The sequence below is a fragment of the Taudactylus pleione genome, unplaced genomic scaffold (assembly GCF_031769625.1).
Source record: "Taudactylus pleione unplaced genomic scaffold, aTauple2 ptg000054l, whole genome shotgun sequence".
NCBI classification, from domain to species: Eukaryota; Metazoa; Chordata; class Amphibia; order Anura; family Myobatrachidae; genus Taudactylus; species Taudactylus pleione.
The window spans coordinates 3574654-3587316 of record NW_028284456.1 but is presented as its reverse complement, the minus strand read 5'-3'; the positions used below and the strand labels follow the sequence as shown (position 1 = coordinate 3587316).

Here is a 12663-nt window from a genome sequence, read left to right as displayed (position 1 = left end):
ATAGCAGCCAAGGGCTAACCATTTAAATATAATTTAATAGATTATAGATATGGTGCACCAAATTTTGGGGAAATAAATGTAACCTGGAAATCCAATACCTCAAACATTCTGGAGAATTGACCTCATCCTTGCAACTGAAATAAGTGAAATGTTCATATTTAACCAAGATTGCCTTCCCAATTTATGTACTACTTAATAATTATCCTATATTACACCGCATAGGCAAGTCCTGAGCACATTAGTGTCTCGGGCCCACTAAGTTTACAACCTCATTTCTTCACTACTGACACTCAACCATTCAAAGTAACTGGGTACAGGCTGTACAATGTATCATACAATATATCGTTCACATTGTATAGTGTGTACGGTTGTTCATTGTATCGTCCCATCTGCTGTTCTGCGCGGTACATGGGACAACGCAATGAACGATGCGGTGCAGATAAATACAGCATGTACCCATACATTGCTCCATCATAAGCCGAATCGTGCAGTGTATACGGCGCTTGTGTTGTATTGTTACATCATATCACACCATCGCATTGTGTGAACTCAGCTAGATCAGCTTAGTCAAAAGCCAACTAACCTACCATAATGTCTTTAATCTGTGTGAAGGATACTAAAGCAAATAAGGAAAATGAATGCAAACAATCTGTATGCAATAGCAAGGCTAAATTATGTAGCTTTTTCATGTAGTATCACTATTATAGGGAGAGGTCATGTGGCAGTGTAAAATCATTAGTCTGAGTTATATGGTGTGCAATCTTTTAGTAAACAAAAATGGCCAGTACCCATTGCTGAATTCACAAATAGGGGCCCTGTTAGTGATGTCATGGTAAGTATAAAGGACAGGATATGCTTTGTGACTTTAGTCATATGTCTTATATTCGTTTACAGCAATTGCCTAAACAATGTGGGATATGCTTTTGAATTTTGTGATGAGCTTTATGTTAATATCAGATTGATAAAAAGCCCCCCAAAAATATAAACAATGTTAACATGAATAAAAATCTCATTCTTGATGATACTATCATAAGGTTAACAAATCGGATTCATGGCAAGCCACAATAATAATGTTGCAAAATGTACTTACCCTGGAAAAGTTTTCAGTGTACTGCTTGTCAACCTTTTCATCCAGCTGGTGGAAAAGAAAGAATCCTTATCAGTAAACCTATAGAAGCTTAGCTATGTCTGCATTACAAAGAAGATAATAAAAAAAAAAAAAACACATAAAAAAAGATGCCCACTGTTTAGCAGTTGTAACGCCTTGGATTATCTTCATAGCGGATTTATCATCTGCTAGAAGAAAACAATGTACAACACTAGCTTTCCTGGTTAAAAGATAAAAGTGTGAAATGGCCTCGAATCTCATATTTTTTAACATATAGAAATTGATCTAGGAGGTATAGCTGCAAGGAAGGCCTACACTACTACTACTAATGATAATATTATATCTATCAGAAATTTGATGATCTCGCTCTGACACATTCTATGCATCAAACATTACCAGATGTCTGATGAGATATACCACAAAGCCTATGAAACAATTCCACTTTACAAAAAATAGAAAGTTAATCTATCCCATGAAGAAACATGGTGACCATGACCTGTGCTGATGCCTCTGATCTTTCTTGTACACCTTAAATTAATATTGTGTAAACAGTTCTTGGACCATGGTCACTTGAAAATCTTCTGGTCCCCAGACACGTTCGTGTTCACCTATTTATGCATCTGCTCTGGTATGAAGCTAGTACAGAGTGGCTATTGCAAACTAAAGTTAGGAGATGTAAAGTTGATTATAGTAGGACATAGCAGTTAATCACTTATAATATTGCCCAATATTTTTAAGTGGCAATTATCATCAATGGTAATATAATGCACAATGCCTGTAGATAATTGCCCCTACACATTGTCTGAGAAGGGGGCACTGAGACATTTTAGATTTTCATTGACAAGAGCAGAGCATTCATAATCTATGACCCTTTCAAACACCAGATGTAAGTATTCTTAAAAGTGACATGCAAATAATAATTTGTATTAATAGTACTAATAAAATATTTACCCTGATACAGGCGCACATAGTATTGTTGTTTTCATGAAACTCCATGCATGTGAGAAAGGGATGGGAATTTAAAAACTAAGGCACATACTGTAGTCACTGCCTGAGCACAACAACATGCATTACAACTCACATTATTGAGATCAGGTATACTGACATCATCAGACACTATACTTCCCCTACGATTGGAGCGACTAAAATAATCAGCTGCAGATTCACTCTGGTCAGAAAAATCTGATGACTTCATGAAACAAACAAACAAAAAATCAAATATGCGTACAGCAACAAATGTCGACACACACGAAAAGAAAATTACCAGAATGTGCAACAGTTTTTATAACTGTTTAAAAATATTGTGAAATCTATTTAAATAACATTGGCTCGTTAAGGACTACACAGTGTCTGTTTTATTAATTCACTGTGCCTTTGACTGCAGTATAAATCAAAGAAACGTGTGTGTGTGTTATGTCAGTTTTAACATTTCAGCTATCGAATATTGATACCCAGAGAAAATTTACATTTTAAAAAAGTATTTTAGTTAATGTGCCAAAACATGTGCATGCAAATTAGCTCACCACACTATCCCTTCGTCCTCGTCCAACACTACAAGAGGACATGGAACCCTCATCATCCGTACACTACGACAAATGCACATAATGACAATGAAAAAAAAATAAATCAACAGATTATTTTCCTTAAGAAAACAAAAACCATGTTTTTCTTTACAATGAAAGAAAAACTGCAAAAGAAACTTTGAAAAATAAGATAAAATTGTATGATTAATTACCATTCTCCCATCCCTTAACCAAATGGTATCAGGGAACCACCTGAAAAGAAAAGAATACAGGCCCCATATAGCACTTGGAGCGGCTTCCAATCTGTGGTCTAATATATGGGGGAGGGCAGGGTGCCCTCCCCCATATATAGAGCTGGATAAACTGCTAGGGTGATCCACCCAATAGATATCCTTCATAATATCTAACACTAATGGGGGTTTCAGTTAGACCAGTTCATTTAATGGGTGTGAAAAAGTGTGGTAGCCTCGGGCTTTAATGCTCCCTGATCTATGCGTTAACTGGGTCTTTTCACCCATTAACAGCCTATTTATCGAGGATTTATTTTCGGGTCTCATCACACTCGAAAAAAAAAATCCCCATTAAGTGCCCTGCAGGCTGTCTTCGGGGCTAATTGAATAGCCCCAGGGAAAAAATTGGTAATTGAATTCCCCCCTTACTGTTGTATCCAGCATTAATTAATTAATTAAAAGCTGTCAACTTAATAATGTATTTAAAATTAAGGTATTAAGGGTCGGCAGTAACCATGGTGACATTCATAATGTGAACAATAGAATGTCTTCATTGTTCAAAATGTTGAAAGGCACCATTGTCGACATTTTCACAATGTCAACTCTGAAATGTCACCATCTGACATGTCGATATTCTCAAAATGCAGTCGTGTACAGATAAGCGCCGCCAGGAGGATAAGGCTGCGGGGGGTGGTCAGGGTTAGGCTGCAGGGAAGGTGTGTGTGTGTGCGTGTGGGGGGGGGCCTGGGGGTTTAGAGTTCATATACTTACCTAAACCATTGCGCCCACAGAGGTTTCCGGCGGAAGAGACGTTCTCATGACCGCCAGAAGCAGCACTGGAGCTGCTGCAGACACCGGGATCAGGTAAGTGACCACCTGGCCACCAGGGACATTAGCTCGACATTTGATGCATTTCGACATTCTCATGATGACCTAACGCATGTCGACCTAACATATCACACCCAATATTAATGCAGGATCTATACATCCGTTACATATGAGCACAAAGCCCATTTAGGCATTTAAACTCTGCTGACAGGCCTCTCGATATGATCAATGCGTATCAATTGGGCTTGCAAGGGGACATCACAAGTCCAAAGTTTTAATGGGAAAAGAGACTGCTGGACCACATTAGAATTGCTGATATATGCATGTTACAGAATAAGTAGGGCATGCTAATATAGAATGTCCTATTGATTCATGTATTTCTAGAACAGGTGATCTCTATGTAAATACTCTATCAGACTACAAACCATTTTTTCTTCAGTTTAATTACATAATTTATCAATATAACATGTAGAGCCCATGAAGACTACAATCATAACTACTTAATAAAACAGCAGGGTAAAAAAAGATGAATCTTCTGCATCAGAAGGACCTACAAAATGTTACAAGTGAAACATGCTGAAACTGAAATACAAAAATATAGAAACTAGGGAAATTAAGGACTATAAAATACACATAGCTTACCAAAAAAGCCAACGCACAATGTTTAATAGTGGCACTCACAAATTATATAATCGGGTTAGAACCATCACCCATAAAAAAAATAGCAATCCATGTTCTTATAGTATAAAAAATATTATGCATCTAGATCCATATAATTATTATCAGTAGACCAACATATAATAAAACCATAAAATAATGATTGCCAAATATTCTAACACTTGTGACATCCATGTAATCATTGAGGGTGTGCTGAAATAAATCACACACATGCAGCAGGAGCGCTCACCATAGGACTGCTTCTTGATGAGCCTGCTCTGGAAGAATAGGGGCTGTACTCAGAGGGCTGGAGACAGCATTAGCACCGAAGAGAAAATCAGTTATTGAATATGGCTTGTTTTAGGAATCTGGGCAAGAAATACCAGCACCAACTTTCTGACAGACTTACAGTTCGGGAACAGTATGAGTTGGTAAAGCCATCTTCATAAAGTGATGTCTGAGAAGGAAATACAGGTGGAGGAGAAATCGTGTCAGGTGTGCCTTCTGCAAGTGATGAAAATGGATGCCCAGTATTGTCACACAACAATAACCAGTGTAATCATGCAGAACTTATTAAATATTTATGTAGGTCACCTAGCTTTGTTTTCATATTTGTTTATATTACTAGAAAGCAAACAGTTACCATATTAGAATAACTTTCCTACTGGACAGCTATATTCCTCTATGTACCCAATACCTCTTACAGAGATGTTATTCAATAGAGTACAGGTTGCCTGGAGTCTTACCCAAGAGTGACTACAAGGTGATACAGTCAATAACCTGGCAAAGGGGATGCCGACGCTTAGAATACCAGCGCCTGAATCCCGACACCTGTCAGAATGCCGGCACCAACATTCCAACCGCCGGCATCCCGAAGGTACGTAGCGGGCGGTTAGGGGGAGGGTTTGTGTTAGGGTTAGGCACTAAGGGGAGGGTTAGGTTTAGGGTGCGGGAAGGGGTAGGTTAGGTTTAGGCATCGGGGAAGGAGGGTTAGGGGTAGGATATCTACCGACAGGTGTCGGTATCCTAACCCTGTCGGGATGCCGGCATCGGAATTTTGACCGCCAGGGTCCTGAGCGCAAGCTTCTCTTACCCAACCCACTACAAGACATGGTATTAATACCAGAAAGAAACTTTAATGCATATATTCTGTCAAAAAAGGCACATAAGTTTCAAATACTTAGAAAATTCCTCCTGAATCCCGACACCTGTCAGAATGCCGGCACCAACATTCCAACCGCCGGCATCCCGAAGGTACGTAGCGGGCGGTTAGGGGGAGGGTTTGTGTTAGGGTTAGGCACTAAGGGGAGGGTTAGGTTTAGGGTGCGGGAAGGGGTAGGTTAGTTTTAGGCATCGGGGAAGGAGGGTTAGGGGTAGGATATCTACCGACAGGTGTCGGTATCCTAACCCTGTCGGGATGCCGGCATCGGAATTTTGACCGCCGGGGTCCTGAGCGCAAGCTTCTCTTACCCAACCCACTACAAGACATGGTATTAATACCAGAAAGAAACTTTAATGCATATATTCTGTCAAAAAAGGCACATAAGTTTCAAATACTTAGAAAATTCCTCCACTTCTACTAAAAATAAACTGAAGCATTTTATTTTCTAAAAAACAAACAAAAAACACTAAACACTCTTTTGCAATCTACTAAAAGCAGCTCAAGCAGACAGAAAATACTAACCGAACTGGTACTTCGAGCCAAATTAATGCCTAATTTTGGAGAAGTCTGTGAACAAAATATTTAGTATTAAGAGTAGTCATTTAACTATGCATCAGGTTCTACAACTGAATATATGGTTCACTAATACGTAACTCACAAATTACTATTACTTCCCAAAGTACAATTAGACTATGGATATAGCTTGTGCACATGGTCATGTGTGTCGATGTGGGAGATGTATCAGACTCTACAGTGTGGAACCCTATGTGGAACATATCATGTGCATTTAAGGGCTTGAAAAAACATCATGCATTAATTTTCGGTCACTGTTCCACCATATGTTCTTTAAAACGTCCCAGTCCATAAATGATATCATCAATAATTGGTTCAAATTAAACTTCAGCCCGCTACAATGTTTGGAAAGTGTAATGTGTATTAGGAGATGGCATATAACCCTGCATTGTACTTCAAGTCTCAGCATGGCAGCACCTCCTATTATGTTTAAAATTAAGGTTTGCAGTCCAAGCTCCTCCCCCCCTTACTACTATATTTGTGTATGTTTTGTACACTTGAAGGTTGAGACGACTCCTATTTGGAATTTGCACCCCAACCATCTGCCCTCAGGTGTTTTAATCACCAGCCGAGGTTCCTGCATTTCTGTCTACATGTTAGAATGGGAGCTATTACAGGTAAGTCCTGGATAAATTTAACGTAATGTGTTAGTATTAGGGATGTTAGGGACCCATCTTATGGGGTTCACCTTGACAAGGTGGATGGGCAAACATTTTTGGCCAAACATGTACTAAGAACCTCACTTAAACTCTACAATTGACATGGAGTATATCAGAATTTTTTTGTTTATCATTGTTCTTAGTACCTAGAGTGTGCGCCTGCATTCTATGTCCCCTGCATTGTACTACCAGTCTCAGCATGGCAGCACTTCCTATTATGTTTAAAATTAGGGTGTGCAGTCCAAGCCAATCCCCTCCCCTTTATAAACTTTTTAAGTTATCAGCTCTCTAGGAGGCAGTGGCTGTGCTTCTTGATCACATATGTGGTAATACCTCTGAATATTTATTATATAAATATTGGCATTCTGCATGTATGTGTAAAGATGACAACCCTGTAAACCATAGTTTACCAAACTGGATGCCATGGCTACCCGGGGTGCCGTGGAGAACTTGCAAGGATGCCACAGGTTGGTGGATCAGGACCAAATCAAAATATTTATGTTCAATGTAATTGACAGCTACTAGCAATGGTTTTGCCTATCATAAAATATGTGGACAGACAGATGAGCAACCTTGTCCTCCGGTACATAACTGAACCTAAGGATGACAGGTAAGCACAATTTACTGAATTTAATATTTTGTTCTGAATTTCACAATAAAAAAAACTTTTGACCTACGGGTGCTGTGACAAAATGCTGACACTAATAGGGAACCATTGCTGTAAACAATTAGTCACAGAAATAGTTATAGTAATTTCTAGGACTCCGGTTAATCGGAAAAAAATTCAAATATATATATATATTTTTTAAATAGTACCACCACTGCAACATGCACGTGTTTAAATACAAGTTTTTTTTCTTTTGTAGATATTCAAATCTTAATGTATGGGCAGTTGGATTTCACTCTGAAAGCTCCTACAAGCATGGGGAAACATATGAAAGAGATTGCTCTAACTTTAGACTACGACCAATGTGTACAGCATTTATTGCAAAATAAACAGAAGGCTTCAAAGACTTGGAAATGACCGTAAAAAGAATTATGAAACTAGTGACCACATTATCTTATATATAAGCACTACTAAACAATTACATATCTGTTTGCGTATTTCATAAAGGTTTCCTAGTTTTATAGACATAGATGTACCATTTATCTTATCTGTACTAACCCTGTAACTGCTGGAGGTGGCCAATGGGTCGCTGTAAAGAGAAGAGGACTAAAGGGGAAACAAAAATCTAGATTAAATATTAAAGGCTATGTACAGACAATGGCCAAATTTTGTATAGCACAGTGCTCTTTAAACCACCATACCATGCTTTAACATGGATTTATAAGGCATCCAATTAAAAATTTATTGTACGTAGTTATTACAGGCGTGGGTTAATAGTGCACTGCTTAACTATATAATGCCAAAAATTAAACTACACAAACATCATGTACTGTTTAAGTTTAAACTTCTAAACATAACATTATTAATGAAAAAAAAAATTAATGCAAAAAACTAACTGGCATACAAGGAGTTACTTTTAACTCTTGCGAGGTATTCCACAAACAAACGAGCAAGGTTCAGTTATATGGATCAGCCCCACTTCAAGGAGAAGCAATAGCAGTGTTTCCTGTTTACAGTTAAGTCCTACTTCATTCAACATCTGTATGCCTTGTATGGCAGCGATGCATGCCGTGTATATCCCTACATTTATTATGGTCATCTGACATGCCAGTTAACTCCAACTTGTAAACACATTATTAGTTACAACACGTATGCAATGGATAGCGAAGGACTGCTAGAACACAGAATGACAGACCCGTGTGTGGTAGCTGGAGGTGGGTTTGCTATATTTAAGACTACTATAGCTTCTCTGATCTTTATAAAGTCCACTCTGTAGAAGTAAAAAAAAATAATGCATAATTACAAATAAAAACAGAACAGATTCTCATTCACAAGAACTTATTTCCTTACAGTGTGTAATTACTGTCTGTATCAGAATGTGGACACTTCACAGGATACAGAAAAACTTAATCTGGTCATAATAATAGGAGTTTGCCAGGTTTAGCAATCTTGGAAGAACTTACAACGCCCTTCATGAGAATGCAAAAAAATAGCGTTGTCCTACTATTATTAAACCTAGAGCACTTACTGTACATGGTTATAGGTCTTCCTTTTTCTTGGAAGTAAAGTTAGGCAGTTCTAATGTCTTTAAAAATGTTAATCCATGATAGAAAATACGTTTTAAAGCCTATATTATAAACACTTTTTCCTGTAATATATATCTGGGGTAATATTTAACAACTTTATATAAATATATACACATATATCCATAAAAACCTGTACTATGATTAGGGCTTCATCCAAGTACTTTTACCATGTGTGGAGTGTTTTCACATGACCATTACAGTGGACAATATGTTATCACAGAGATGGATAAACCATTTCTATTCTATAGGAGATTCATAAAGAATGATTAGAGCCACCATGCTCGCAATACGCATTTGAATAGGCCAAATGTTTACTCCACATGTAATATAGTAGCTCAATAAAGTGTATCACCAACCCCCACAAATAAACTGCTGAATGTTATAGTATCACAGATCATTCTAGTGCTGAACAAGCATTTTCGTAACCCTCCCATAATGATACAGAAGTTAACGGAACATTGTTTCTCTGTAATGCTGCGTAGACACGGTACGATTAAACAGGACGATATGAACGATAACTATATAGTTATCATTGATATCGTCCTGTTTCTGGCACCCTCAATCGGCCAAACGATGGTCGATGCAGATATCGACCATCGTCCATGCATGCAGGCCAACATGGTCGATATCGACCATGTTGGCCTGTTTACTATAGGGACCCGCGATAGTTGATCGTTATAGTCGTTGCGGGGGTTGCTTCATGTGCTGAATGTTCAATCCAGCACATGCAGGACGATCAGACAACGATCTTCTGATCGTTGAGTCGCTCCGTGTGTACGGAGCTTAAAACAGTAAACATTCCAAGACTACTGCTTACAGCAGGGGTTTTCAGCCTGTGCCGCCGTCCCCCGTCGATGGTTACTGCACTACACACAGAAACAAGCACACCGCCGCCGGCGCCGGCAGTGTGTTTGTTTTGGCAGCCAGCCAATGAGAGTCAGACAGACTCTCACTGGCTGCTGCACCCACCGCAGGAGCCGGGCCCCATCTACCGGCTCCCATAGTGGGTGATGGGAGGACGGAGGAGCGGACGGCGGCGGGAGCAGGGATTCAGGTGTTTTTTTTTTCTTTTTGTTACGTTTGTCTCTTTGTCTGCATTGCTGGGGGTGGGGGCAGGGGGGAGCCACTACTTCCGGGGGAGGGTTACTACTGGGGGCACTGCATCGAGGGACCACTACTGGGGGCACAGCATCGGGGAGGGGGAGAGGGGACTACTACTGGGGAAACTATATAAAGGGCACTACTGGGGGAACTGCATGGGGGGGCACAACTGTAAGCACTGCATAAAGGGGGGGGGGATTACTACTGGGGGCACTATATAAGGGGCACTGAATAAGGAAGACCACACTACAGGTGGCACTGTACAGGGAGGTCCACACTACAGGGGGCACTGTATAAGGGGCACTGCATAGGGGGGATCACAACTGGGGGCCTGCATAAGGGGGACCACTACTGTGGGCACTGCATAAGGGGAGGGATCACTACTGGGGGCACTGCATAAGGGGGACCACTACTGGGGCACTGTATAAGGGGCACTACTGGGGGACTGCATAAAGAGGACCACTACTGGGAGAACTGTATAAGGGGCACTACTGGGGACCTGCATAAGGGGGACCACTACTGTGGGCACTGTATAAGGGGCACTACTGGGGGCCTGCATAAGGGGGACCACTACTGGGGGCACTGTATAAAGGGCACTAATGGGGGCCTGCATATGGGGACCACTACTGGGGGCACTGTATATGTGGCACTACTGAGGGCACTGCAGAGGGGGGCAGTTATGGGACATAATTAAATTTGTAGGAGGGGGCAATAATGGGTCATAATTGTGTGAGGAGGGGGCAGTGTCTAAATATCGCAGTATAGCTTAGCGGCCCTCGGTTTCGTTGAATTTTTTTAATGTGGCCCACACTGCCTTAAAGGTTGAAGAACCCTGGCTTACAGCCTAAGCGCTCCAAGGTATTTTCCATCTTACAAAAAAAACAGGCATTTTCCTTCTCTACTGTGTTGCATTCTGACAGCTGCACTACAATAAGATTGTATTAATCAAAACTACAGGCATCCTAAAAAGAATGGTTACCAATACTTTTATAATGAAGGATTTAACACCACAAGGTAGGATGGATCAATACAGTTCCTGCACCCTCAACCTCAAGTGGGTCCAGCAGACACGACTATAGCTACACCCGGGAATAGTAGTCCGTTATTTAATTTATACACAAAAGCAGCAAGCATGTTAAAAACTGGCATATGTAACAAATGTAAAATATTTTGGTACCAACCAGTATATCTTTATTAGAGTCACAGGATCTAGTCTTGGTTCCATAAGAGTTGTATGTATGGTTCTGGAGGAAAAGATTTACATTGTTCTAACACCACATTCTGTAATACTATAATGTAGTTCTTGTTATGCCCTAAGCATTATCTAACTGATAAAAGCAAAGACAAAATGTAAAAAAAACTGTTTCAGAAAACAATCCGTGACAGGAGTATAGTACTTCTAGTCTCCAAGTGAAAATGGCCTGTTTATTCTGAAAGAAATAAGTCACATTTCTGTTGTATATGAAAGATGGGCTGAAGAATATGTTTACAACTAATTAAGTTTATAGCTCTAATAACCAAAAACTGGCAAACTTATCATGCAAAAACCCATCAAAAGCAGACATGTACAGGACTACTTCTTTATTTTTTAATAATAAAGTGAGCATTACAATCAACCGCTCTTAAGAAAGGGCTCTATTTATTATGTAGAAAAAAAGATTGGTTTTCGTCAGATAAAGGGCTTTTCTTTATCCATAAAAGACTACTAGCATGTGGGTTCTCCAGTGAAAGTCTACTTAACAAGGATCACATCGGTACATGCAACCCTGCAATCCTTCTTTCGTCATCACCACCTCAATATGCCTATAGAGTAGATTCATAAGCTGGAGCATGCATGCACAGATGCACCAAGACTAGCCTGCAAAGCAATGCCAGCCAGTATCCCTCAGTTGTTCCAGCAATATATTATTAGTACGTTGAATTAATAAAAGGCGAAAGAAAACACTAATACTGCCACATATTAAACAGTGGCTTAAATATCTTAAGAGGTGTAGAAATAGGAGAAGTAGGGGTATCTGTATTTTGGCACACAACTCAGAATCAGTCCCAGAATTGTAGCTCTAGCTATTGAGAGAAGAGTGAGCATCAGTGATAAGTAGTAGCCAGAAGATAGGCCAGTGCTCAGGAGCATGGACATGAGAAACTGTGAGACAGGGATAGGAAGGAAAACAAAGAAAGAGGGCCCTGCTCTTGTTTACATCCTAGAAGGGAGGGGCAGACACAAATAGCAAGGCACTAAGTGGAGAGAATAGATGAATAAAGCAGAAGAGTTAGGAGGGCTGAATGAATTTTGAGTGCACTCTTGAAACCTTTGAGACTACACAGGTAATAGAAAACAGGATACGGAACAGAATGGCGCTAGACAACTATACTTCACAACAGTAAATCGCAGCTTGTTACAAGTGGTAACAGGCATATCTACTGACATAAAAGTAAAATATGACTAATAGCAAATTACACGCAACACCCCAAGTTGTGATCAAATCGTAAAACAAAACCAACAATATCCTGACAACTGCATGAAATAGTTAATCAATTGGGCCAATCTGACTGACTGAAGGGAAGTCACTCACATTCTATTACAATGGAGCAATGTAGCTATGAAGAGAATCGGTATGACATACCACCG

At 39.8% G+C, this 12663-nt stretch overlaps 1 protein-coding gene across 8 annotated transcripts in view; it reads right to left on the bottom strand.

Annotated features, from left to right (window-relative positions):
* LRRFIP2 (LRR binding FLII interacting protein 2) overlaps nt 1–12663 on the bottom strand; it is a 137236-nt gene that overhangs the window by 56346 nt on the left and 68227 nt on the right. For 4 of the 8 annotated variants that reach the window (XM_088464195.1, XM_088464209.1, XM_088464203.1 and 1 more), the window contains exon 4: nt 1091–1135. In XM_088464195.1, the coding sequence (XP_088320321.1) occupies nt 1091–1135 (45 nt within the window). Of the gene's footprint in view, nt 1–1090; nt 1136–2189; nt 2298–2631; nt 2695–4596; nt 4654–4755; nt 4804–6030; nt 6076–7905; nt 7954–8542; nt 8618–11215; nt 11279–12663 lie in introns of all 8 variants that reach the window. The other 4 variants (XM_088464165.1, XM_088464191.1, XM_088464181.1 and 1 more) reach the window with 2 other exon arrangements.